Below are 24,926 nucleotides of genomic sequence, written 5' to 3'. Positions count from 1 at the left end.
TTATACATATTAATTTATGATTGGTTAAATTAATGATTGTGCATTGATGACAAGTGTCTAAGTAAAGAAATTATTCCCTTGAATTATGCAATTATACTTGACGGTTTCCTAAAAAAACAAAAAAGTTTAAATAAGGCAAAACTATTTATGAAATGTTTTTTACTTTAATGTTAGATTCCAAATACTCTTCTTTTCTTATTTTATGTGATAAATTCCATATGGGACTATCATATTGAAACGGAGAGAGTACTTCATCAACTCCATTTTATATGTAACATTAGGATATTGACATCATTCAAACTTTTACTTTTCATGTCATATGTTGAATCATACGGGAAAAAAAAAAATCAGGCGAGATTTTATTAGATTTGTTTTAATTTGTAACTTTTGAAAATTTAATTTTAACTTCAGTGTAGCAAGCAAAATGAAACATTATTCCAATTAGGTGGTGATTATTTTTTTTTTTTAAAAAAATGAAAAACAAAATGGGTGGTGATTAAGGTGAGGCCGAGGAAGATTAGGTACATAAATAACTCCAAGATGAGATTTTGTGATTTGTGAGTTTGGTTAGATAGCTAATAAGAAAAGAGTTGTATTGGGTAACGCAAATGGTTGTTAGCTCATAGCTTTATTATGCTTTGACTCATGTTGATGTTTGAGCTGGTCCCACTTCTATGCACACTAAATTGTGCACAAATAAATATACTAGGTAAAATATTTTAAAAAACAATTTAACCTTAAAAAAGTACTTAAATGGAATAAACATAGTACCACAAATACCGTAATACCCCTACGTTATTCTCCTACTACCCTTAATGACCCAAGCATGCGTGGGGCTCGAACTAAAATCATTAAACAAATATATGTCACTTAATGTATTCAAAATCAATCTACAATATGTCACTTAATTTAATGTATGTAAGACTATAAACTTATGTCGAGTAAAAAAAAAAAAAAAAGTTTAGGGATAGAGCTGAAAGTCTGAAACATGAGGTTGTGCAAAGCCTACATTACGTGCCAATGCTCAAGTTGGTTTTTCAAGTTAAGAAAAACCCGTGTCATCTGAAATTGTGTAAATTTACACAAGTTGGCAGCTGATCAAACTAAGGTCGGACACCCTTAGGGCCTAGTCTGATTTACTGAACTGAACTAAATAGAGCTGAAATGAATTGTTCATGAGAGTAGGAAGTTAGGAACTGAAAACTGAAATGAACTGAACTGAAATTAAGCCGAAGAGAACAGACCCTTAATTAAACTCAAAAATAAGAAATACCATCATATTAATGCCAAATTTCAGAAGGTGTCTAAACAATTTTTTATTTTTTTTTAAAGACGAAAGGAGTAAAAAAAATAAAATTACTGAGGATAAAAATGTCAAAAGAAAAACCCCATTTAAGTTAAAACGGCTACTTAATTTACCTCGTCACAAAATACACCACCACCTCCACGAATCTTTCACTTTTTCAAAATTCAAAATACATTTCCAACTTTACCCCTTACCTCCCCCCAAAACCACCCAAAACCACAAAACCACCTAGGGTAAAACCGTAAATTCACAACCTCCAAGAATAAAAGTAGAAAATGGGACCCACAATTCACAGTAAAATCCAAAAATTTGCTCTCAAAACATACAGTATAACACTGCAACAGTAGTACTCACACTTTGTTGAATCAATCAGTCCTTTTCTTTTCTTTTTTCTCCATTGCTTTAATTGCTTACTCCTTAAGTAGCTCTCACACTACTTTCTCTCTCTAAAACTGCATCACTTTCTCTCTCCTAGGGCACACTTTTCCCCCCTTTCTCTCTCCTCCTCTGTTCTTGCAGTTTTCGCCATTTTTATACCTAATTAAGCTCGATGCTGCTGTTTTTACTTGCTTTTTAGCTCCATTTCATCTATCTAGTGGTATTTCTTTCTCTGGACTTTCCTTTTATTTGCTTGATTTTTTTTGGATTTGTTGGTATTTTTTTAATTGGAGTATTATGCTGTTGTTAATTCCTTTTTTTAGTATTTATTTGCTGTATTTGGTAATTAATTTAGTGATTGAATTTAATAGAAATCTGGTGAATATTTTATTTTATTTTTGTTTAAATACAAGTATATAATCAGCTTGATGCATCATGCATGCTGCTTTTTCTCTGTAGAACTGCCTTTTTTTTCTTTCTTTTTTTTTTTGGGAGATTTTTGAGTTATATAATTTAGATTGAGTAGTTGATTGAAGTGAATTGAATTGAAATGGGATGTATTTATAATTTTATATGCATATAGTTAGATTGATGCATTTTGGTGTCAGTGGTTTAGTACCATTAAGCTTGACTGATCTCTTTTATGGGTGATTTGATTGAACTGAAATGCTCTAGTTTTGATTTGGACAGGGATTTTGAAGTGAAGTAACTAAGTAAGTAAAGGATGGCGTCGCCATCGACTTCCAGAGGTGGAGGTTCTGATCAACCGCCAGGAAGGAAGTTGATGAGGACTCAAACGGCGGGGAACCTTGGTGAAACCGCTTTCGACAGTGAGATTGTTCCGTCTTCTCTTGTCGAAATTGCTCCCATCCTTCGTGTTGCCAATGAAGTTGAAAAGCATAATCCCAGGGTTGCTTATTTATGTATGTTTTCCGTTCTCAGATTTTTTTTTGGTTTGTTGGGTGTATATGCATTTTTAGTTCTCAATCATATCAATAAGTAAAATGGTGATTTTAAAAGTTTTAAACTTTAAAGGGAGGAGGGTGGGGACTGCTCAATTATCTCCCCCATGAACATTGTAGATTTTCAAGATACTTATACAATTTGAAATTATGAGTTAAGATGCTATGTTAGCACAATTAGCGCCAGTGACCCTATTGGCTGTCGATGTTATGTAGAAAGGAGAAGGTGGGGTATATATTTGGTTTTATGTTCATTGATTGAGTGTACCCAAAATTCTGAGGTGCTCAAACCAACTATATTGATTGTTGGGTGTATGTGCATCTTTAGTTCTCAATCATATTAATAAGTAAAATGGTGATTTTGAAAGTTTGAAACTTTAAAGGGAAGAGGGTGTGGGCTGCTCAATTATCTCTGCAACGAACATTGTAAAATATCAAGTTACTTGTACAGTTTGAAATATATGAGCTAAGATGCTATTTTAGCACCAGTGACCCTATTGGCTGTTGCTGTTGTGTAGAAAGGGGAAGGTGGATATATATGTGCCTTTTGTTACATTGATTGAGTGTACCCAAAATTTTGAGGTGCTCAAACCAACTATCTTTCTAGGATGTTTGTTTGATTGCTGTCTTCATTTGGAGTGTTCATTTGTCCTGAAGAGCCCAAATACAGAATATTGGAAATGAATTACAAACATCGGTTGATAGGTCTCGAAACTTTGTTGGGGCAAGACCCAACTATTTGGGAATTAAATTCTATGATTTTGAAGTCCTGAGTAATCAAACTCCCTTATTTTGAAATTTACTCTACATTATGAATAAATGAGCTTAACATGAATATATGATACTTTATATATTGCAAACTTAAAAGGTTTGAGCCTCGAGCTGTTCTTGATATAAATTTTTTAAATTTCTGGAATCATACATTGGCTGATTTATTAGTGGGAAGTAAGTGCACTAGCTCGGTGTAGCTGGCTATTTTGTCATTTAACTTTTTTTTTTCTCCCACCAATGCATTCCGAAGTAGAGGTCTGTTTCCTTGGGATCTCTGTCCCCAAAGATGATACCATTTATGATATACTGTGATGTCCTTTTCTTCTTTGATGCTTTCTCTGTGTAGTCTTGGGAGAATGATCCTTTCATTCAGGACTAAGGGTCTACTTTATTGACTTTGCTCAATTCTTCTCTACTGTACATTTCTAACTTCATTTTTACTGTTCAATGCTCATTTTGTGCATTGATTACTAATGTTGGCTTGCAGGTAGGTTCTACGCGTTTGAGAAAGCGCATCGTTTGGATCCCACTTCCAGTGGACGTGGTGTCCGTCAATTCAAAACTGCACTTCTTCAAAGGCTAGAAAAGGTTGTACACCACTGTCTTATCTGAGATCTGAGTTGGGATTATAGATTTTTTCTGAGGATATAGGTTGAGAGTTGACAGTTCAGATTAATGTGGTCGATTAAAGTTATGATCTTGGTCACTTTAATTTTGAAATTATTGTTAGAATGTCTGAACTTGTGGACATACTTTTCCTTTTCGTATTAACCTATCTTTGTGGTGAAATTTTTTAGGTGGTGAAATTATTATCTGTTTTTTTTTTTTTTTTTTTTTGTTTGTTTGTTTGTTTGTTTGTTTTTCCGCTGACAGTAAAATGTCACCTTCTGCTTATTTTTCTGTTGTGAAGTATGACCAGTTTGTTGATTGCTGCATCTGACCTTATTCTGTTGTGCAAGTTCATTTTCAGATTCCATCTCTGTTACTATCATCTGGCTGGTTCTTATAAATTTCAGTCCTGCAGGAAAATGATCCAACATTGATGGGGAGGGTAAAAAAAAGCGATGCACGGGAGATGCAAAGTTTTTATCAGCATTACTACAAGAAATATATTCAAGCATTACAAAATGCTGCTGATAAGGCTGATCGGTGAGTTGCTTATGACAGGGTGAAAATAATTTGAAATTGTTTTCTCAGCTATGTTACTGCTTTGTTATCACCTTATCAAACAATTTTGTGTTCAGTGCTCAGCTCACAAAGGCATATCAAACTGCTAATGTTCTCTTTGAGGTGTTGAAGGCTGTCAACTTGACGCAATCAATGGAAGTTGACCGTGAGGTGAGCTGTAATAAGATTAATTGATCTTTCATGGGGTTGTTTTGATTTTTCTGCATGTTTTTTCTTTTTCCCTTTGTTTCAGTTGTAATTCTTGTAACCATCAAATTTGATGCCTATTCTGTCATTTGAATAGACTAACTTTGTTGGTGTTTACTGTTTATAGATCTTGGATACACACAATAAAGTTGCAGAGAAAACTGAAATCTATGCCCCATACAATATTCTTCCTCTTGACCCTGACAGTGCAAATCAAGCAATTATGAGATATCCAGAGGTTTGTTAGTCTCTAATATTGATCTTATATGCTTATGTTTGCTACTCTCTTTACACTTGATCCAATTTGCAGATCCAAGCTGCTATGGCCGCCCTTCGTAATACCAGAGGCCTTCCTTGGCCCAAGGACTACAAGAAAAAGCAAGATGAAGACATTTTGGACTGGCTCCAGGCGATGTTTGGATTTCAGGTGATTATATTTCTCCGATGGTCAAATAATATAATTATTACTCCGCATTATTTATTGTTTGTTTGAAAACCATGGGAAGTGTTCACTTGTTACCATAATCCTGCTTCTATGATATTTATTGTTATTTATACGAATTGATTTGCAGAAAGATAATGTGGCTAATCAAAGAGAGCACCTTATTTTATTGCTCGCAAATGTTCATATAAGACAAGTTCCAAAGCCTGATCAGCAACCAAAGGTGATTTTATGCCTCACTAGTTAAGTTCAGTGCTTATTTTCTTTATGTGAAATTCTTGTGTGATTATTATTTGTTTGATCTCTTTTTATTAACCCTTTAAATTTTGTTGTGTATATATCTGCTCTATATATTTAGAAATTGTGTACATGATCATGAATTGCCTCTGTTTTTCACTATTTCTGACAAGCATTATTGCCTTATCTATAAGTGCATTAGCCACTCAATTGCATTTTTATTTTGATAGCTCTCTTACATTTGATCTCTAGATTACTCTAACAAAATCATGTGGTTACAGTTGGATGAACGTGCATTGACAGTAGTGATGAAAAAACTCTTCAAGAGCTATAAGAAATGGTGCTTGTACTTGGACCGCAAGAGTAGCCTTTGGTGAGCTTCCTTGCTCTCAAATTACTGTGCAATGCTGGCTGACACATAGTCCGTTTAATGTTTAGAAGACTAGTTGTTTATTCCGTTGCCTTTGACGCATTAAATTATCGATGCAAGTTTATCATGCACACCTGATTTTAATATTACCTGGTTTATATATCTGTGATTTGGTTGTTTGGGGGGGGGGATAATTGGTGCTGCTGCTATGTCTTTTTGGTAACTATGGGACCCGTAAGCTCTTTAGTGGGAAATATAAGGTTATTAATCATGTTGGTGGCTTAATTTATCTGATAAATTGTAGGTTGCCGACAATACAACAGGAAGTACAGCAACGTAAACTCTTGTACATGGGCCTGTATCTTCTTATTTGGGGGGAAGCTGCAAATCTGAGATTTATGCCAGAATGCCTATGCTATATCTATCACCATGTATGCTTCTGAACCATTGTACTTTCAATTTTGGTGGTTTATTTGCAATCTAATAATTAGTAAATATTTTCTAACTTATCATCTATGTCTTTGGAAATCGTTTATGTTCGTCAAAATCCATTTTTTTCCTCGTGTAAGTCTATATTTCATTGCTGACGTTGCATGCTTATTGGTACTAGAGTAAGGATCCACCCTTCCGTTGTTAGTATTTTACTAATCCAATGCTTTCGTGGAGTATTTATATAAATTGAGTTTATTATAGTATCAAGTTATAGCTCTTTAGGGAATCATGATCAATGAATGAATATCAAAGGTTCCTAACTTTTAAAAATTATTAGCATAAAAGCTACTTCCTCCGTTCTACAAATATTGCAACAAGGATGATTTTACGCATCCCAAAGCACATTTTATATGTTGAATATTATAATTACATAGGAGTAAAAATTATAAAAAGTTGATATTGTGAAAGTATTTTACAAGACAAATCTAACAAGACCCCACATGACTATATTTTACTTTACGTATAAATCTTAATATGTGGTCAAACAAGCGTGATGAATAGTGTAAAAGTCCGGTTGTTGCAAACTTGCAATATTACTAGGAGGAAGTATAAAATATATATAGCAAAATTCGTGGATTCAAGGTTACAAATTAGCAAGACTCGTAAAGATAAATTTTAAAACCGAGGGAGATTGGCAGCACTAAGATAATTTTATTTTACAGTGTGTATTTCCAAGTTTTTTCTATTTGTTAAAAAATTTTGTTTGTAGATAAGTTTGTGAGTTATCAGTGGATTGATCTTGGTCGACTTGTTATTAATTATGTTCTCCTCTCCTATAGATGGCGTTTGAACTTTATGGAATGCTTGCTGGAAGTGTCAGTCCCCGGACGGGTGAGAATGTGATGCCAGCATATGGTGGTTCAGAAGAGGTCTTTTTAAGAAAAGTTGTTACACCTGTTTATGGAGTTATAAGACGGGTATTATTTCAATTTCTTTATTGCCAATTTTCTGTCTAAACTTTATTTTGCTTTATGATTATGTTATATGTGATTGTTTGCTTCGCAGGAAGCCGAAAGTAGCAAAAAAGGAAAATCCAAACATGCAGAGTGGAGAAATTATGATGATCTTAATGAATACTTTTGGTATTTTGTTGTTAAGGTTTCTACATCTTTTTCTTTGTATATAAAATATTATCAATTTCCAATATATATCTATGTTTTTTTGCAGGTCAGTCGATTGTTTCCGCTTGGGCTGGCCAATGCGGACACACGAAGACTTCTTTACTTTGACTCTTGAAGAGCGTCGACGCAAAATAAAAAGTGAGCCTCGCCAAGATAAAAGTGGGGTATGACATCATAACTTTTAATGATTGATGTTCAGTAATTGTATATGTGAAAAGGTTAGAAGTCAAAATGTTGCCACTGGACAAAGTATATTAATATCGTTTATTTATGACATACTATTGCTAAATATCTACTATGAAAAACTAAATTATAGATTTAAGTTTCTTAATTGTGTGTATAAATATTATGGATCTTGTTAGTTATCATTTGTCATTGCAACAAAGAAAATTTAGAAAACTCGTGAGACAAATGAAAATCAAATAGGACAAATCTTCCGATGTTGTTAGTCAAGCTCATTGACTGTGTTGATATTAGAAATAATTCAAGTGTGTTTTTGCTTCCCAAAAGTAGATACCAAACCTTGTCTCCCCGATTGAAATGTGCATATTGCCTAATTTGGTCCTAGTGATGGATCAGGATGCATAATGACTTGGATTCCTTTTTAAAACCCAAAATCCTACAGATTGGCTGTTACATAATGGAACCGCCGAGTTTTAACTTTTTCATCAAAGTAACTACCTCTCCATACTTCCTCCATTCTTTTGTGTTCTATTCGTTACAATAGATACATAATCCATTAAAATTTTGTAAAAGGTGATTGAGTGTTGGAGAATGTATGATAAAGTTAGTCAGAGTGTAGGTAAGTGAGTGGATGTATGAAAAAGGTGAATAAAGTAAGAGTGTGGAAATGTGTTATTGTGGAATAAGAAGGGGATGATTGTAAAGGGGATAGGCGTAAAACAGAAAAAAAGCAAACTGAGCAGAACATAAGCAAAAGAAGGCTGGAGGGAGTACTTGGTAAAAAGTGTGCATGAATCCATACTATTTCTGAAATGTGTGATAACTTGGATATTTACATGCTACGCTGTTGAATTGCTGGATGGCCTGGATCTGCTTATTTAAACAGGAGGAGAATTGTGGTGTGCTCGTCTATATCTGCAAAACACTGTATGATTCCATGACATGGACTTCATGTGTTGTGGTGAATTACTGGATGTGCTGATTGATTCTTGGATGAATGTCTTATCTATTCCTATAAGGCTATAACTGTAATATAATGTATCACCTAATGATAAGGCCATTGTTTGTATTCAGGAAAACAAGAATGATGAAGATCGTCTTCCTGCTCCATGGCCTGGAAAAGTCAACTTTGTTGAGATTCGATCGTTTTGGCACATCTTCAGAAGTTTTGACAGAATGTGGAGCTTTTTTATTTTGGCTTTGCAGGCAATACAAATCTCTTCTGATTTCTCCAGTTGGACATAATCTTTAACATTGTTATTGTGAAGTAAGCTTTTCAATTTTGGTTTTTTTCAGGCCATGATTATCATTGCTTGGAATGGCACAGGAGACCCAAGTGCAATATTTGAAACAAGAGTTTTCAAGAATGTACTAAGCATCTTTATAACAGCTTCAATAATTAAGCTTGTGCTTGGTAGGTGTTGTATATAGTTTGATGCCTAAATTGCTTTCACTATTTATGCCATGAAGTTCATGTATTTCGTGTATTCTAGTCATTCAAATTTTGACCTTGTTGCTTTTGAGTTATGATTGGATATGCAATTAATTTCAGTGTTTATTCTTTTTATTCTTGTTCTCAGCTGTCCTTGATGTGATTCTTGGTTGGAAAGCACGACGAACCATGTCATTTCATGTTAAGCTTAGGTATATTTTAAAGGTTGTCTCTGCTGCTGCGTGGGTGATAATCCTGCCTGTCACATATGCGTATTCGTGGGACAATCCTCCTCCAGGACTTGCGCAAACTATTAAAAGTTGGTTTGGGAGCAACGCTCACTCGCCTTCACTGTTTTTCTTGGCTGTTGTTATCTACTTATCGCCAAATATGCTCTCCGCTGTGCTGTTTATGTTTCCTTTTGTACGATCTATTCTTGAAAGATCCAACTGGAAGATTGTGATGCTGATGATGTGGTGGTCTCAGGTAGTCTACAATCTAGATGAATATTTTCTTCCCTGGCTTCTTTACAGCTTTTTCCCCTTAACAGAATTTCAATTTTTTTTTTTTTTTTTACAATTCTAAAAATTTTCAGCCGCGGCTATTTGTTGGAAGGGGAATGCATGAAAGTGCCTTTTCGCTTTTCAAGTATGTTCCAAGTTCTGGCGCCCAGTTCTTATGTGGAAATCTGTTCGTTCATTTATTAATTTTTATTTCCTCTGAAATTTCAGGTACTCGATGTTCTGGATCCTCCTCCTCATTACAAAGTTGGCATTCAGCTTCTATATTGAGGTACACCTCTGTTGTGGGATTATCAATTTCTGGAATATTTCTACTGATTTTGAGCTTATCTTTTTTGCAATTGTGGTTAAGGCAGAAAGGGTTTGGGTTATCCACACAGTTCCTGCCTCCTATTCAAATTTATGATTAGCTAATGGATTTATGGGAGTGATCTAATACAATTAAATAATTAACTTCTAAATCATTTTTTGGTTTCTAGAATGTTTCAAGGCAGTATTGGACCTAAAATCTTTCTTTTACGTCACTTAGGCAATTTCTCTCTTTCAAGTCTGAGCATCACATGTGTCTTGGATGTGCACAAATGTTTTTTTTTTTTTTGCCTTTTTATGCTACCTGCTCATAGCTTACCATTTTTCCTTGCAGATAAAGCCTTTAGTACGTCCAACACAAGATATCATGTCGATTCGGATAATACACTTCAAGTGGCATGAATTTTTCCCTCAAGGTAATAACCATGGCATCTTATATTTGTATATGCAATCATTACATGAGATGCTATGATTTTGTGCTGTAATTTATTTATGAGATAATGTTTTTGCAGCCAGGAATAATATTGGTGCTGTAATTTCACTTTGGGCTCCAATTATCCTTGTATGTTCTAACTTTTAAAGCATACATCATTCATAATTACTATTTGTGTTTGGAGTAGTCTTTTTTAACATTATTTTTTCGTTTACAGGTCTATTTCATGGATACCCAGATTTGGTATGCTATATTCTCCACATTGTTTGGAGGTATATATGGTGCATTCCGTCGTCTTGGAGAGGTAAACTTAGTTTCTAGAATGAGTTTCCTTGTTTTACAGCGTTGGGTATCTGTATCAATAGGATGGGGAGAGTATATTGTTTTTGCTTCCTTCCATCTTACTTCCTTATTTCTTTCCTGCTCCTAACCTTTTTTTTGCTAATTTTTTTAATAACATTTTGCATTCAGATCCGTACTTTGGTTATGTTAAGATCTCGTTTTCAGTCATTACCGGGTGCTTTTAACGCACGCCTTATTCCCGATGAAAAAACTGAACAAAAGAAAAAAGGACTGAAGGCCACTTTCTCTCGACGGTTTCCTGATGTAAGCTATCATTTGTTCTGTTACTGCCTTTGATGTTCCTTCTAAGTCCAAATAAATATAAGAAAATGCGTGATTCACCTGGATGAGTTGTGACTTGTGAAATGCAGATTTTTAGAGCTGTATCATAACGGTATTTGAAAAAAATCCATACGCCCTTGGACTATAGTCCTTCTAATTGCCTCTATTTCCCCAGTTTCCTTGCTTGTAATGTGAGGCCCTTGTGTTATAGCATTAGGTGATCTTAGGCGATTCTTATACAACAAAAGAGCACAATGAAGTTACGTAAAACATGTATATTATCCAGTGCTTTATCCAGAACAGAAAGTCATCTTAAAGGCTAACAATGACTTTCTTATGTGAAAAATGGAGTGTGGGAAATTATTGGGAATGCAAAAGGGAATATATCAATAACTTGTGGAGGTTAGGGAATGTGGATGACCTCACCACTGAATGCTGGTCTAGTACTAGTTTATTTACACTTTTTTCTTCTAGAATTCACCACTCTTAAAAGTCTCCTCTAGGGCCTAGAACCAGTGTTCAAAAGGTGTACTTTGATGGTCGTTGTCTTACCTCAAATAGAATACAAAGTTGTGGTCCAAACATCACATGGTTTGTATATTGTCTCAATAGAAGTTTGATAAATCTGGACACAAATAGAATTGGTAAAACAAGGTTCTATTAATACAATCTATGTAGTTATGACGTAATTTTTAATATCGATGATACATTTTACAACCCCACGCCAATTGCCCCATGATAAATTTTACAAATTATTGAAATGCCTAAAATTGAAAATATTAATTACTTCCTCAGTTTTGTACTAGTTGCAACACATTTTTTTTCAAGATATCTAAGAACAGTGGGCTCATATGACTTGAACACATTAAAATTGGGTTGAGAGATTTTTATGAGTATAATTATGTGGGTAATGGACTAATGGGCTATAAAGAAAGGTAATAGTGTAACTTTCTAAAAAAAATTCCAGGTATAGTTTGTTGCAGGTATTGTGACATTTTAGGGAAGTGTTATAAGTATGTGCAAATGCGTCAAAGATTGGTCTGCAACATGTTGTATTGTATTGCCTTTATTCCTAGACGTTTTTAACACTTTCCTCATTGTTCATTCCTAAGAATTTTTTTCTTTGGCTTTATTTTAAAAATAGCACTTTTTACGCTTTTTCACTTTTTTCTTACACCCACCCTTCTATTTCTCTCTCTCCACTTTTTCATTCACCAACTCACCTTAGGTGTAGATATTAAAAGCCAAAAAAAGGAATAGAGGTAGTATAAGTGTATAACGTTAGAGATGAAAGGAGGAGTTCAATGAATAATGTCTTGTCCTTTCACAGATGGGGCTATAGTGTCTTCTGGGGTCTTTGTCCACTATGTCTTAATTATGTCTTTTGTTTTCAAGTAAATATCCTATTTGGCTGCCTTTACTTAAGAATAAATAATATAGGGAAGACTTCTATTTTAATTTGTGTAAGAGAGTATAAAAAAGTGGTGTACATTTCCCTTGTAGGTAGCATGATTCTTTACTTTCAAAGTGAACTAAATAATACTTGCAGGTAGTTTATATGGGAATGGAAGTAGTATATAATTCTGATGCTTGTATCTGTAGGATACATTGAAATCTCATCTAAATAATTGAATTTGCAGATTCCTTCTAATAAAGAGAAAGAAGCTGCTCGTTTTGCTCAGTTGTGGAATCAGATCATCACAAGTTTCAGAGAAGAGGATCTCATTGAAAATCGGTGAGAGACACTTATCTCTGATGCTCGTCTTTGTTTATTTTGTCAAATGCTTTTAATTTCATTTACTAAGTTATATGGTTTTTACTCAGTGCTAGTTTTAAATGTTCTGTAAATTCAGGGAAAAGGACTTGTTGCTTGTTCCTTATTGGGCTGATCGTGACATTGATCTCATGCAATGGCCTCCATTTTTACTTGCAAGCAAGGTCTGCCATTATGCTTTGAACCATCATAGTGTTTATTTTATACCATATCTTCTAATTGATCGTATTGGTGATTGACAGATTCCTATAGCGCTAGATATGGCAAAGGATAGCAATGGTAAGGACCGGGAATTGATAAAGAGAATTGAAGCTGATCCTTATATGTCATGTGCTGTTCGTGAATGTTATGCTTCTTTCAAAAGTGTTATTAAGTTTATGGCTCAAGGGGATCTTGAGAAAAAGTAAGTTAGGTGGAATCAGAAGTATGTTACACGCTAAAAACATATGTTTACTTTTTAAATGACTTTTGATCTTTATCTATGGTTTTCAGTTGTATAGAGAAGATATTTGATGATGTTGAGAAACATATAGAAAAAGGTGACCTGGTCACTGAATACAAGATGAGCGCTCTGCCAAACTTGTATGAGAGTTTTGTCAAGCTAATGACATGCCTGGTCCGTACATTATCTACCGTTGGCTATTTAAGACTAGAATCTCTCTGTGTACTATGTTGTATTCTTCTCTGTGAAAGCTTACTTAAATCAATTTAATTTTTAAGCTGAATAACAAGAAAGAGGAGCGAGATCAAGTTGTTCTTCATTTCCAGGACATGTTTGAGGTGGTGACCACTGATATCATGGAGGATCCTAGTGTTATTGAAGAAGTTCAGGAGACTTCAAATAATTCAGGAATGGCATCCTTTGAGTTATTTGCTCGGGAAGGAGCAATTAGGTTTCCTATTGAACCAGTAACAGAAGCTTGGAAGGAGAAGGTATTTTTTTGGTACTACTTAAAATGTACTAGGTTTGCACTTCTGGTCCTAAAGTAAGATTTTTTGATGGGGCAGATAAAACGGCTGTTCCTGCTGCTTACTGTGAAGGAGTCTGCTATGGATGTCCCATCAAATTTAGATGCTAGACGCCGACTGTCTTTTTTTACAAATTCACTATTTATGGACATGCCCCCAGCACCGAAAGTTAGAAATATGCTTTCTTTCTCGTAAGTTTGAATTTATTCAGCAAAAGCGTTATGCATTTCATGCTATTTTTAACAATATGGTGGTGTAGAATAGTTATTTATTTTACAACTATGTTTTCAAGAAACCCGTGTGCCGATACCAGACTCATGGGTCCTACTCTCTCTTGGTGAAATCATATTATCCCCCATTTTATAGAGATTTTTGTCAGTATTAGATTGAACTAAAGTGTTTGCCTTTGTGTTACCATTATTGTCTTGTTGACTGCTTGTTCGTGTATATATTAAGGACCCCCATTATTTAGCTTATCGTAGTCAGATTATATGATAGCAGGGCAGAAAGCTATACCACCTGATACTGTGATCATATCAAAATTTCTTTCCCCCTAATATTCTTTTAATGCAAGTATGCTATCTTGTCCGCCAAAATTGCATCTAACACATTTTCGTTACATGTACATATCAGGCCGGTTAATAAAGCTGTGTTCCTCCTTTTTTTCTATTGAAATTCAAATTGCTGCAGGAAGTTGGGTAGCCTTGTTCAATTGTGGACCTAAATTCGAAATTTACTAATAATAAACAACCACATGCTCCTAACCAGTTTACTTCTTTTCTTAATTAGAGTGTTATGATGTTGTTTATGTACACGTGTCTTCATTCTGGGAAGTTATCTTTAAGATATTTTGTTGCAATGATGTATTTCAGTGTCTTGACCCCTTACTACACGGAGGAGGTTCTGTTTTCGCTGCAAGATCTGGAACAACAAAATGAAGATGGTGTATCCATCCTATTCTACTTGCAAAAGATTTTTCCAGGTTCCATACTATTGCTAGCTTTTGATTAATTGTATAGTGAAATCTTTTTGGCTTTGCTGTGGTCATACTTTATGCTTATTTTTTGGTGTCACTGGAAATGCCAACAGATGAGTGGAGTAATTTTCTAGAACGTGTCGGATGCAGTGAAGAAGAAGTTTACGCTAATGAACTTTACCATCTTCAGTTACGCCTTTGGGCATCATATAGAGGCCAGACTTTGACTCGTACTGGTATAAATATTTCGTCTATCACCTTAGGAGCTTCCGACCTGTTTGATTTATGGCTCTTAATAGTCACTTGGTGGGAACATGTGCAATTGTATTACTGGATATAATGCATCAACTTTAATGTCCCCTGTTTTTCTAAATAACTGCAGTTAGAGGCATGATGTACTATCGTAAAGCTCTAGAACTTCAAGCCTTCCTTGATATGGCAAATGATAAAGGTATCTGTCAAAACCTGGATATTTAAATCATGGATTCTGTTGTACTAAACCTGAAAGTGGAAGCTGCTAAAATTTAACTAATAGTGTTTTAATTTTACTAAATTTTTCCTTTTGATAGTCTTGATGGAGGGTTACAAGGCTCTTGAACTGAACACTGAGGAGAATTCACAGAGTGAAAGATTGCTGTGTCAAGCTGTTGCTGATATGAAGTTTACATATGTTGTATCTTGCCAGCAATATGGTATACATAAAAGATCTGGTGATCCGCGTGCGCAAGATATACTGAGGTTGATGACGACGTGAGTGTCTAATTTATTCTTTGTCATATAGGGGTCCAATTAATCCCCATTGCTTAACTGACGATTTTGACAAGGATATAATGAGAAGTCTTTTATGATGACAGATATCCGTCACTTCGTGTGGCTTACGTTGATGAGCTTGAAGACCGGAGTGAAGACAGGTCCAAAAATAAAGATATGGACCATATGGTTTATTTTTCTGCTCTTGCCAAAGCTGTGCCATCTTCTAATTCAAAAGAGCAAGGGCAAACTCTAGATCAGGTAATATTTTGCTTGCTAGTTAATGTTACCTTGAATAATGAAGTTACCATCAAAGCTTTTTATTTATAGATGTATGGTAGCGTATTTTGCCTAAAACAACTAAACGAGTCTACTACTCTACTGGAGTTGTATGTTATATCTAAAAATAAGAATTATTTGCTTTTTTTAATATATGAAAACATGAATTATTTGCATATTTATTAAATCAGGGTCGTGCTTATAAGCCTTCTTTTCTAGCTATATTTTATAGACTGACTAACTAAGTGCTGAATTCTTGTCTTGTCAGTTTCGCAGATAAATGGAATTAACCTGTGTGAAATAATTTATTGTTGGTACTAAATTCAATGCCCCAAACCTTTTATGCTGGCCAATTGTTATTTTGTGCACCCAATGAACATGAAGGCTAAATTCAAAGAATATATTAAGAGTTAAAGTGAATAAACTTGAACACCAAAGCAACAAAGATGTATTTTAAGTGCAATAAACATGAATTATCTCCACGTTCATACACCAAGAACTTGTAGTTCAAACCAAAACACATGTTCATTATTTATTAAAAAATTAAAAGAACATGGGTCGATTGAGAAGAATACAGATTAAATGAACATATAATTCAAAACCAAAGAATATATGTTGTTCTTTTGACTGGGTGCACCAAATAATTTGTGTATATTTTCCTTCATTGATAGGATGAACCTTCTTGTGTAGGTCATCTATCGGATAAAACTTCCAGGCCCCCCAATCTTAGGTGAGGGGAAGCCTGAGAATCAGAATCATGCTATAATCTTCACACGGGGAGAAGGATTGCAAACAATAGATATGAATCAGGTTAGTGACTGCTGATAATGATGATATAATCGGTCTCTCTCTCTCTCTCTCTCTCTCTCTCTCTCTCTCTCTCTCTCACAAGGTAAGATTCCAGGATAATTACTTGGAAGAAGCTTTGAAAATGAGGAATCTGCTTCAAGAATTTCTGATAAAGCATGGTGGTGTGAGATATCCTACAATTCTAGGACTTAGAGAGCATATATTTACTGGAAGGTTGGTGTTCCTCATGTGATTATGTTGTGCTAATTCATTGGTGTATAAATTTCTCGCTTTTTAGTTTGCCTTTTTGTTTACAGATGTGTTTGTTTTGTTTGGCAGTGTTTCATCTCTTGCATGGTTCATGTCAAATCAAGAAACAAGTTTTGTCACCATTGGTCAGAGACTGCTTGCTAACCCATTAAAGTAAGTTGGTCCTCACCTCTTTCTCTCTCTCCTCTCCCCCGGCTTTATTAACAATGAAACACAACACAAGCAAAGTTTTGAACAGGAATAAATCCCCTCTGAGGGGGAAGAAGCCCTGCTCACCATTGGAAGGTCTCAAAGAATTAAAATTTGTAATTTCTACAGGAATCACACCTTTCAAATATAAAACAAAACTTCACTTTAACAAGTTTGTGTACAAACTAATTTCCAAATGTAGCATGATCTGGGAATGGCAAGTTTTGTTAAAGGAGTACCAGATACACGTACAAAAGCAAGTGTACGACTTTTTAAAGCATAGAGTTTAGACTCATAGACTCAATGTGTGATTTGGACACGGGTATCAAAACACAACAAGTAATGTGTAGCTTTTGTTAGGATAAGGATTTTTTTTAATTATGAACGTAGAAACCTGTGAGAAGACAAAAGTGAACAGAGACATCTCGTCATAAAAGATTGAAAGATACAAAGTGAACATATACAAACAGTACCATACTACCATGTGTTTCCCCTCTTGCACACTCTTCTCACTCCTTTAGGACATTAACTTGTTCTGCTTGTCAGACCTCTTCCCTACTATGGCAAGGGATGGGAGCACCACTGTAGGAGTTGCCTGGCTTGGCTTTCCAAAAGCCCCTATTTCCGTGACCTGTAGTATTCAAGTGTACGCTGCCGAATTTCTCTTGGTAATATGTGTCATGTCAGTGTTATGTCGATTTGGTTACGTGAAGTATTCCTCCGAGTTTGGGTAACTTGGGTGTGGAAATGTGACTCAAAGCTGTCATTTGTCTTAAACTCATATGTTCATAGCTGAATTCTAACTTCAAATCTTCTATTATCTGAGAAGAAGCATAATATTTTATAGACAATTGCCTGAATAGATGTTCTTCAAACCAGTAGCATACTATATAACTTCCTTTTTGTTTTTCCCAGGGTCCGCTTCCACTATGGTCATCCGGATGTCTTTGACAGACTCTTTCATCTTACCAGAGGTGGTGTGAGTAAAGCTTCAAAAGTTATTAATTTGAGTGAGGATATCTTTGCAGGTAAGAGTAGTGCGCTGGTTCTTCTACTTGATCTGTGTCAGTTACAATGTATGTAACTTATGTGATGGCATTGTTTTTACAGGATTTAATTCTACTCTTCGTGGCGGAAATGTTACTCATCATGAGTATATCCAAGTAGGGAAGGGAAGAGATGTGGGGCTTAATCAAATTTCGATGTTTGAGGCGAAAATTGCCAATGGTAATGGTGAGCAGACAGTCAGCCGTGATATATACAGATTGGGGCATCGTTTTGATTATTTTCGAATGTTGTCATGTTATTTCACCACAGTTGGTTTCTACTTTAGCACCCTGGTAAGTACACATTTTGCTGTCTTGCTGTCAATGAAATATTTCAGCTTATCTCTTAACCTTCTGCACTTTAATTCTGTTTACAGATTACTGTGCTCACTGTGTATATTTTCCTATATGGCCGTCTTTATCTCGTGCTTAGTGGCCTTGAGGAATCATTGAACAATCAAAGGCGATTTCGGAATAATAAGCCGCTTCAAGTTGCTCTGGCTTCGCAGTCATTTGTTCAAATTGGATTCTTGATGGCATTGCCTATGTTGATGGAAATTGGTCTGGAAAGAGGTTTCCGAACGGCTCTGAGTGAGTTTGTGTTGATGCAACTGCAACTTGCTCCAGTTTTCTTTACGTTCTCACTGGGAACCAAGACTCATTACTATGGGAGGACGTTGCTTCATGGAGGTGCAAAATATCGACCTACAGGTCGAGGGTTTGTTGTCTTCCATGCCAGATTTGCGGACAACTACAGACTGTATTCTCGGAGCCATTTCGTGAAGGGAATTGAGCTTATGATTTTACTTATTGTATATGAGATTTTCGGTCAATCTTATAGAAGTCCAGTTGCTTATATCTTTATTACCATATCAATGTGGTTCATGGTGGGCACTTGGTTATTTGCTCCCTTCCTTTTCAACCCTTCTGGCTTTGAATGGCAAAAAATAGTCGATGATTGGACAGACTGGAACAAATGGATAAGTAATAGAGGGGGGATTGGTGTGCCTCCAGAAAAGAGTTGGGAGTCATGGTGGGAGGAGGAACAGGAGCATCTTCGCCATTCTGGCTTTCGCGGAATTGTTGCTGAGATACTCCTATCTTTGCGGTTTTTTATATATCAATATGGGCTTGTTTATCACCTAAAAATCACAGAACATACCAAAAGTTTCCTGGTATGTATCAATGAAAGAGTTGTCCTATATTTTCTACAAAAATTTGCATGTCATATTAATTGATGAGCTGTGTTACAGGTATATGGGTTATCATGGTTGGTGATCATGTTAATATTATTCGTAATGAAGGTAAGCTCATACATACCAATGATACCAATATATTCTGTATATTTTTAGACATGCAATGTTTGTTTGTTTTTTTTTTTTTTTTTTTTTTTTTTTTCCTTTTTCATTTTGTATTCTTAATGGGTTATATACTTCATTTCTGTTTTGGGTAACCTACAATTATTCTTTTTTATAACCCACTTTTATCTGGTGGGGTTTGTATCATGTTCTTCGTTGCCCAATTAACACTTTGCACAATAATTTGATTTGACTGCTCTGGGGTCTGTATTTAATTTTTTCGAGGTAGGATATATGAAGTATATGGATTTGCATGAGGAGAAGGCATTGGGATGGAGGAGGATGATATTTGTCGATGATTACACGGAATAATCAAATTTGGTTCATGTAGCCGACCCCACTTATGGGATTAAGGCTTTAATTGTTTGAATGGGTTTTTTGGGGAATGGGGTCATAAATTGCTTTCTTGTTGGTTTGTACATCAGCAGTCTGTTTGTGTAAGATTTGGGGAAAATGGGGATGTACATTGGTTTTTTGATGGTTATTTGTTGTGAGCATTGTGTAGTTTACGAAGTTTGAATTGGCTAATTAGTTATGTTGCCACAGTGCATGACTTGCTCCTCCCTTGTATGCAGACTGTTTCTGTTGGAAGACGGAAGTTCAGTGCAGATTTTCAGCTGGTATTTCGGCTAATCAAAGGCTTGATTTTCCTGACATTTGTCGGTATTCTGGTTACACTTATTGTGTTGCCAGGGATGACATTGCAGGACATCATAGTATGTATTCTTGCCTTCATGCCCACTGGTTGGGGTTTGCTCCTGGTGAGTATTTCTGTTACTGGTAAACTTTATTAAGTAGTTCACTTTGTCTTGATGCATTGCATTTCGGTGCATCATTACATACGTTTAATCTTAATAATTGACATGAAAAGTTAAGTTCCTGTTAAATTGTTACTGGCCCTTTTTTTTTTTTTTTTTTTTTTTTTTTTTCTATTTTATGTTTTATTGCATTAGGGAACTTATTTATCATGTCTTGTTCTTCATAAATTGTCTGGTGATGATTCTCAATTAATTTACAGATTGCCCAAGCGATAAAACCTGTTATTCGTAAGTTTGGATTTTGGGGTTCAGTGAGGACGCTTGCGCGTGGGTATGAGATTGTGATGGGATTGCTTCTATTCACACCCGTGGCTTTCCTTGCCTGGTTCCCATTTGTCTCTGAATTTCAGACCAGAATGTTGTTTAATCAAGCATTCAGTAGAGGTCTGCAGATCTCGCGTATTCTTGGTGGACATCGTAAAGACCGCACATCCCGTAACAAGGACTAGCCTTATTGAAAGTAGCTCTAGTCATGTATTAAGTTGCTATATTGTAGTTTATTCTTATTGAGAACTTATCTACCCTGTTCTAAGTGTAGCTGTTGTAATTATGGATTCATGCAGCATTTTTGGTAATTTAAAACTTGGGTTGCCAATCAATGTATATATTAGCTTTTGCGAGTCTACACTATCCTAGCTTGTCAACCTACTTTTTGAATTTTCGTGATTATGTTATTGCAAGTAACTTGTCCTTTAAGCGAAGACTCCCTCAATTCAAAGAATTTGTGTAGAACATCTTGCTGAATTTAATTGATAAAATGTTTTCTTTTCAACATATCAATCAAATTCCAATTAGAACATTTAGAAGTGGTCATCGGAAATATGGGAATAAGTAACCTTGCATACTCGTGTTTGTCAAGGAATTTGCAAATTTCAAAACTTGCTCACCATGAACATAATTGGAGCCTAAAGGGAATTATAACTCCCTCTGCTTTAGGTTGGATGTAAATTGCAATAGGATGAGTTTATAACTACTCCGTATTTGCATGTCTTATTTTGACCGTTTGAATTTTACTAACCTAAATTTTAGATTCAATCTCAAAGTAAGGTCTGTTATCATTCACTGAAATGAAATGAGATGAACTGAACTGAACTGATTAGAGCTTGAACTGAGTATTTTTTAAGAAATGGAAATTAGAAGCTGAACAATTTTGAACTGAATTTATTAGAACTAAGTTGAACTGAACTGAAAATAATCGTATGAGATGTGTGTATAGGCTGTGAAAAATAAAAAAGGAATTATATTTAGAGACAGAATGAGTAATATCTGACTTTTTTTTTATAATAATTTATAATAATATTTTATTATATCGTATATATAAAGTGAAAGGGGTTTTGAGTGATAAATTTCACTTTCCTAAAATGCCCCTTATAGCTTTTCCTTTTTTTGAAAAAAATTAAAAAGAACTACCAACTTTAGAAAAAAAAAACCATCATCTTAGTAAAAATTACAAAAAAATCTATTATTTTTTAAAATTTGTTTTTAGGAAAGTCAAATTTTTATATTTAACCTACATAACATCTATCATATTTTTATATTATATTATCTCAACAATTTTTAAACCCACTAATATTTTTTTAATTAGAATTAAAGAGATAATATTGTGAAAAAAAAAAATCTAGCTTGAAAGATCACTTATACTTCACACGCACGTATTGTGCCTCTTAGGTTGTAAAAATAAAGTCGAATCAATGATCAACCTATGCACAAAATTTAATTGTATCAATTATCCTTCAACAAGAAATTTAAAAACTTTTGTTTTGTTGAAAAAAAAACAATCAATACTATATATATACTAAAGTAATCACTTGGAATATTCTAGAATTACACGCGTTAAAAAATTCCTACCAAAAACTTTTTATTTTTTTTAGATTTTCTTAAAAAATAAAAAGATAATTGATGAAAAATAAAAAGATATACAGCCTTATTTTAAAAATAAAATAAAGAATAAACCGCCTAACTAATTAAACAATGACAACAAATTTAAATAAATAAAATATTAAAATATACACATATCCGAGCATTGTTCGGGCAAAAAACTGGTTACCTTTAGTTCTTTACTAAACCTGACTTTGACGATCAAATCTCTTAAAAGAAAAAAAAAAGACAAAGAAACAAAAACTGTCACTTCATCTTGCTTTTGCATACAATCGTGGTGTTTTCAAATATATACTTTCCGTTCCGATACCTGTATATTCATTTCCCGATCTTAGGGTTTAAGCTTAACTTTCACACTCTTCTCCTCTTTTAGTATATATCAAAATGAATTTCGACCAATTTTGAAGCTCTATAACTCAATTTTTCAACAGATTTAGTTTCAGAGGTATGGATTTCTATTGATCATTGGCAGAAATTTCTGTTGCCCTCTTTGTTTGCGTTTATTTTGAAGATTAAATTTGATAGATTGTTGTTGTTTTATTTATTTATTTATTAATGTCTGTTCTTAATTTGAAAAAAAAAAACCTTTAATTGCATCAAAATTTGTCAACTTGTATGTTTAATTTGGTATTTGATTTATGTCGTGAAAATGAGGTAATTGGGTGTTGTTGATGATGGTTTGAGTCTGCATTTACCTGATTTATTTGTTTGTCGGATTGAATTTTGGGGAGTAGGAAATGTCTCGAGCCGAGGAGCTATGGGAGAGGTTGGTTAGGGCAGCTTTGAGAAGTGCAAGGAGTGGTGCATATGCTCATGGGAGACACACAACTGGGATTGCGGGCAATGTGCCGTCTTCGCTTGGTAATAGTAGACTTATTGATGATATACTCAGAACTGCTGATGAAATTCAAGCTGAAGATCCTAATGTTGCTCGAATACGTAATGTTCCCATTCGCTTACATTTATATTATGTTGAATTAAATTATTGGTGGTTCTTTGAAATATTGTATATGGGTTTCTGGTTATTTATTGTTTTCTCTTGCAGTTTGTGAGCATGCATATTCCATGGCTCAGAATCTCGATCCTAATAGTGAGGGAAGAGGTGTTATGCAATTCAAGACTGGTTTAATGTCTGTGATCAAGGTATTACTTCCTCCATCTTTTTAATTTGGGAGAAATCGGAAGAAATATATGCTAAAAGGAAGCAGCATTCTTTTGGTATTACTGTGCCTATATATATACGTTAAAATGTGGTTAGCTGCTGTATGCAGTGTGCTTGAATGTGCTGTAGATAATACATCCTACTAGACTTGGCCTGTTAGACGACTAATAGCTGGGGTAAAGGTGTGAATGCTGGGATTAGATTGACTATCTTTTAGAGTTTCTGTAATGTTGTGTGTAGCTTGTGTCCAAGATTCATAATGTATCTAGATGATGATCGGATGTGGATACGTATATTTTGATTCTGGCATCAAAGTCATACTTCTGTTAGATTAATGCAAAACGATTGAATTTCATTTTTTAAGCCAATTGTAGCAACTTTGTTTTTGGGCTATTTTTTTTATAACCAGATTGTACTATGATATGCTTGTCTCCTGCCGAAGAGCAGAACATTGGAATATTTTTATGCCACATGGCCCACTTCATTCGTCATTTGCTGTTAAGGACTTATTATTTTGATTTGTTGCTTAGCACACTGTTATTCTTATATGTTTGGTTCTTAGGAGACGTTTACATTTTTCTTTCTCTTGCTTAAAATCTTCATTTGGGATTTATATCTGTGCAGCAAAAATTAGCAAAGAGAGAAGTTGGAAGTATAGATAGAAGCCAAGATATTGCTCGTTTGCAGGAATTCTACCGGAAATATAGACAGATGAATAATGTGGATCAGCTATTGGAAGACGAAATGAAGCTCCGGGAATCGGGAGCTTTTACTGGGAATCTTGGAGAGTATGCTCTTCTGCTCCAGCTGAATTTTCTTCTCTGGCTTCTTTTATATTGCTCTCTGATTTCTTTTTAACTTCTAAACAGTATGTACTAAATTCATCAAATGCAAACTTGCATTTATACCTTATTTTTCTTACATATTGACTTTAATTGACCCTAAGCACACTTGGGCATAATGGATGATCACATAATTTACCTCTAGGAATTTTCAAGCTGAACATATATACTGCAATGTGATTTCTTCCAATCGGGCTAAATATCGAAGAATAACATTCCATCTTGTGGCATAACATGTATAAAAATTAGGTCTATTACTGAGCAAAAGACAATGCAGTTTAGGACCTTTAGGCTTTGATGTATTGTTATTGCATGACTAAATGTTGAGGTCATAACAAGTTTGAAAATATATGCAAGGTTTTACATGCGTATTGTCTGTATTCTCTGAAATTCAGAGATGCTTGAATTGTTTATGTCTAATTTTACCGACATATTGTGCCGTTACAGTATGGTCTGTGTGTAACAGTATTTGTGCACCACGTACTTGTGACTAATATGTAACAATTTTTTTTTATTGAATTGCACTTTATGGTCTTTATCTAATGCTGTCTACCTTACTAGTTACTACAACCCTGGTAGCAATGGGCAGAGCTTGTGTACATCCTTATCAAATGCAGTGTTTTTCATTAGTTTTATTCTAGCTTTTTTTTTTGGGAGGTTTATTGAATATTTTAATGTTACTAGGTGCTTGTGTTGAACACTTTAACAATTTATTTTTCTTAATCAGGTTGGAAAGGAAAACTAAAAAAAGAAAACGGATTTTTGCTACTCTAAAAGTGTTGGGTGAAGTGCTTGAACAAATGACTAGTGAGGTTTCTCCCGAAGAAGCTGAAACATTGATTCCAGAAGAGGTCAGATATGGAATAACATT

The 24,926-nt window shown here is 34.6% G+C and overlaps 2 protein-coding genes across 3 annotated transcripts in view; both read left to right on the top strand.

Moving 5' to 3' along the window:
• Positions 1 to 1,703: 1,703 nt before the first annotated feature.
• On the top strand, positions 1,704 to 20,874 carry LOC110695939 (callose synthase 3-like). 2 transcript variants are annotated; one of them, XM_021873173.1, is made up of 42 exons: positions 1,704 to 1,904; positions 2,375 to 2,607; positions 3,905 to 4,005; positions 4,442 to 4,566; positions 4,662 to 4,755; positions 4,919 to 5,029; positions 5,102 to 5,218; positions 5,364 to 5,456; positions 5,752 to 5,843; positions 6,145 to 6,271; positions 7,112 to 7,249; positions 7,338 to 7,414; positions 7,500 to 7,617; positions 8,711 to 8,842; positions 8,933 to 9,050; positions 9,217 to 9,554; positions 9,664 to 9,716; positions 9,800 to 9,860; positions 10,233 to 10,314; positions 10,411 to 10,460; positions 10,549 to 10,635; positions 10,803 to 10,937; positions 12,596 to 12,690; positions 12,809 to 12,893; positions 12,972 to 13,132; positions 13,222 to 13,345; positions 13,450 to 13,662; positions 13,738 to 13,889; positions 14,571 to 14,680; positions 14,788 to 14,910; positions 15,057 to 15,125; positions 15,244 to 15,424; positions 15,529 to 15,685; positions 16,394 to 16,513; positions 16,608 to 16,726; positions 16,832 to 16,915; positions 17,867 to 17,979; positions 18,062 to 18,291; positions 18,375 to 19,172; positions 19,251 to 19,301; positions 19,931 to 20,116; positions 20,374 to 20,874. In XM_021873173.1, the coding sequence occupies exons 2-42, from the start codon at positions 2,409 to 2,411 to the stop codon at positions 20,620 to 20,622; spliced, it is 5,868 nt and encodes a 1,955-aa protein (XP_021728865.1). In that variant the 5' UTR covers positions 1,704 to 1,904; positions 2,375 to 2,408; the 3' UTR covers positions 20,623 to 20,874. The 2 variants fall into 2 exon arrangements, with proteins under 2 accessions (XP_021728865.1, XP_021728866.1); XM_021873174.1 differs by having other exon boundaries at positions 2,360 to 2,607.
• A 1,318-nt stretch (positions 20,875 to 22,192) lies between these two features.
• The window catches only part of LOC110695937 (callose synthase 9-like), a 29,733-nt gene continuing 26,999 nt past the window's right edge, over positions 22,193 to 24,926 (top strand). Inside the window, exons 1-5 of the mRNA XM_021873172.1 lie at positions 22,193 to 22,496; positions 22,786 to 22,990; positions 23,097 to 23,194; positions 23,838 to 24,001; positions 24,783 to 24,906. Of these exons, the coding sequence (XP_021728864.1) occupies positions 22,789 to 22,990; positions 23,097 to 23,194; positions 23,838 to 24,001; positions 24,783 to 24,906 (588 nt within the window). The 5' untranslated portion in view covers positions 22,193 to 22,496; positions 22,786 to 22,788. The remainder of the gene's footprint in view (positions 22,497 to 22,785; positions 22,991 to 23,096; positions 23,195 to 23,837; positions 24,002 to 24,782; positions 24,907 to 24,926) is intronic.

This window comes from Chenopodium quinoa, unplaced genomic scaffold (genome assembly GCF_001683475.1).
Source record: "Chenopodium quinoa cultivar QQ74 unplaced genomic scaffold, ASM168347v1, whole genome shotgun sequence".
Lineage (NCBI taxonomy): Eukaryota > Viridiplantae > Streptophyta > Magnoliopsida > Caryophyllales > Amaranthaceae > Chenopodium > Chenopodium quinoa.
Note: the sequence above shows the minus strand (reverse complement) of the source record. Positions and strands in the feature narration are given on the sequence as shown.

Coding starts and splice junctions, on each gene's coding strand:
- LOC110695939 (XM_021873173.1), top strand. CDS start 2,409: ATGGCGTCGCCATCGACTTCCAGAGGTGGAGGTTCTGATCAACCGCCA. Junction 4,756..4,918: donor CAATGGAAGTTGACCGTGAG/GTGAGCTGTAAT, acceptor TACTGTTTATAG/ATCTTGGATACACACAATAA. Junction 10,938..12,595: donor TCTCTCGACGGTTTCCTGAT/GTAAGCTATCAT, acceptor TTGAATTTGCAG/ATTCCTTCTAATAAAGAGAA.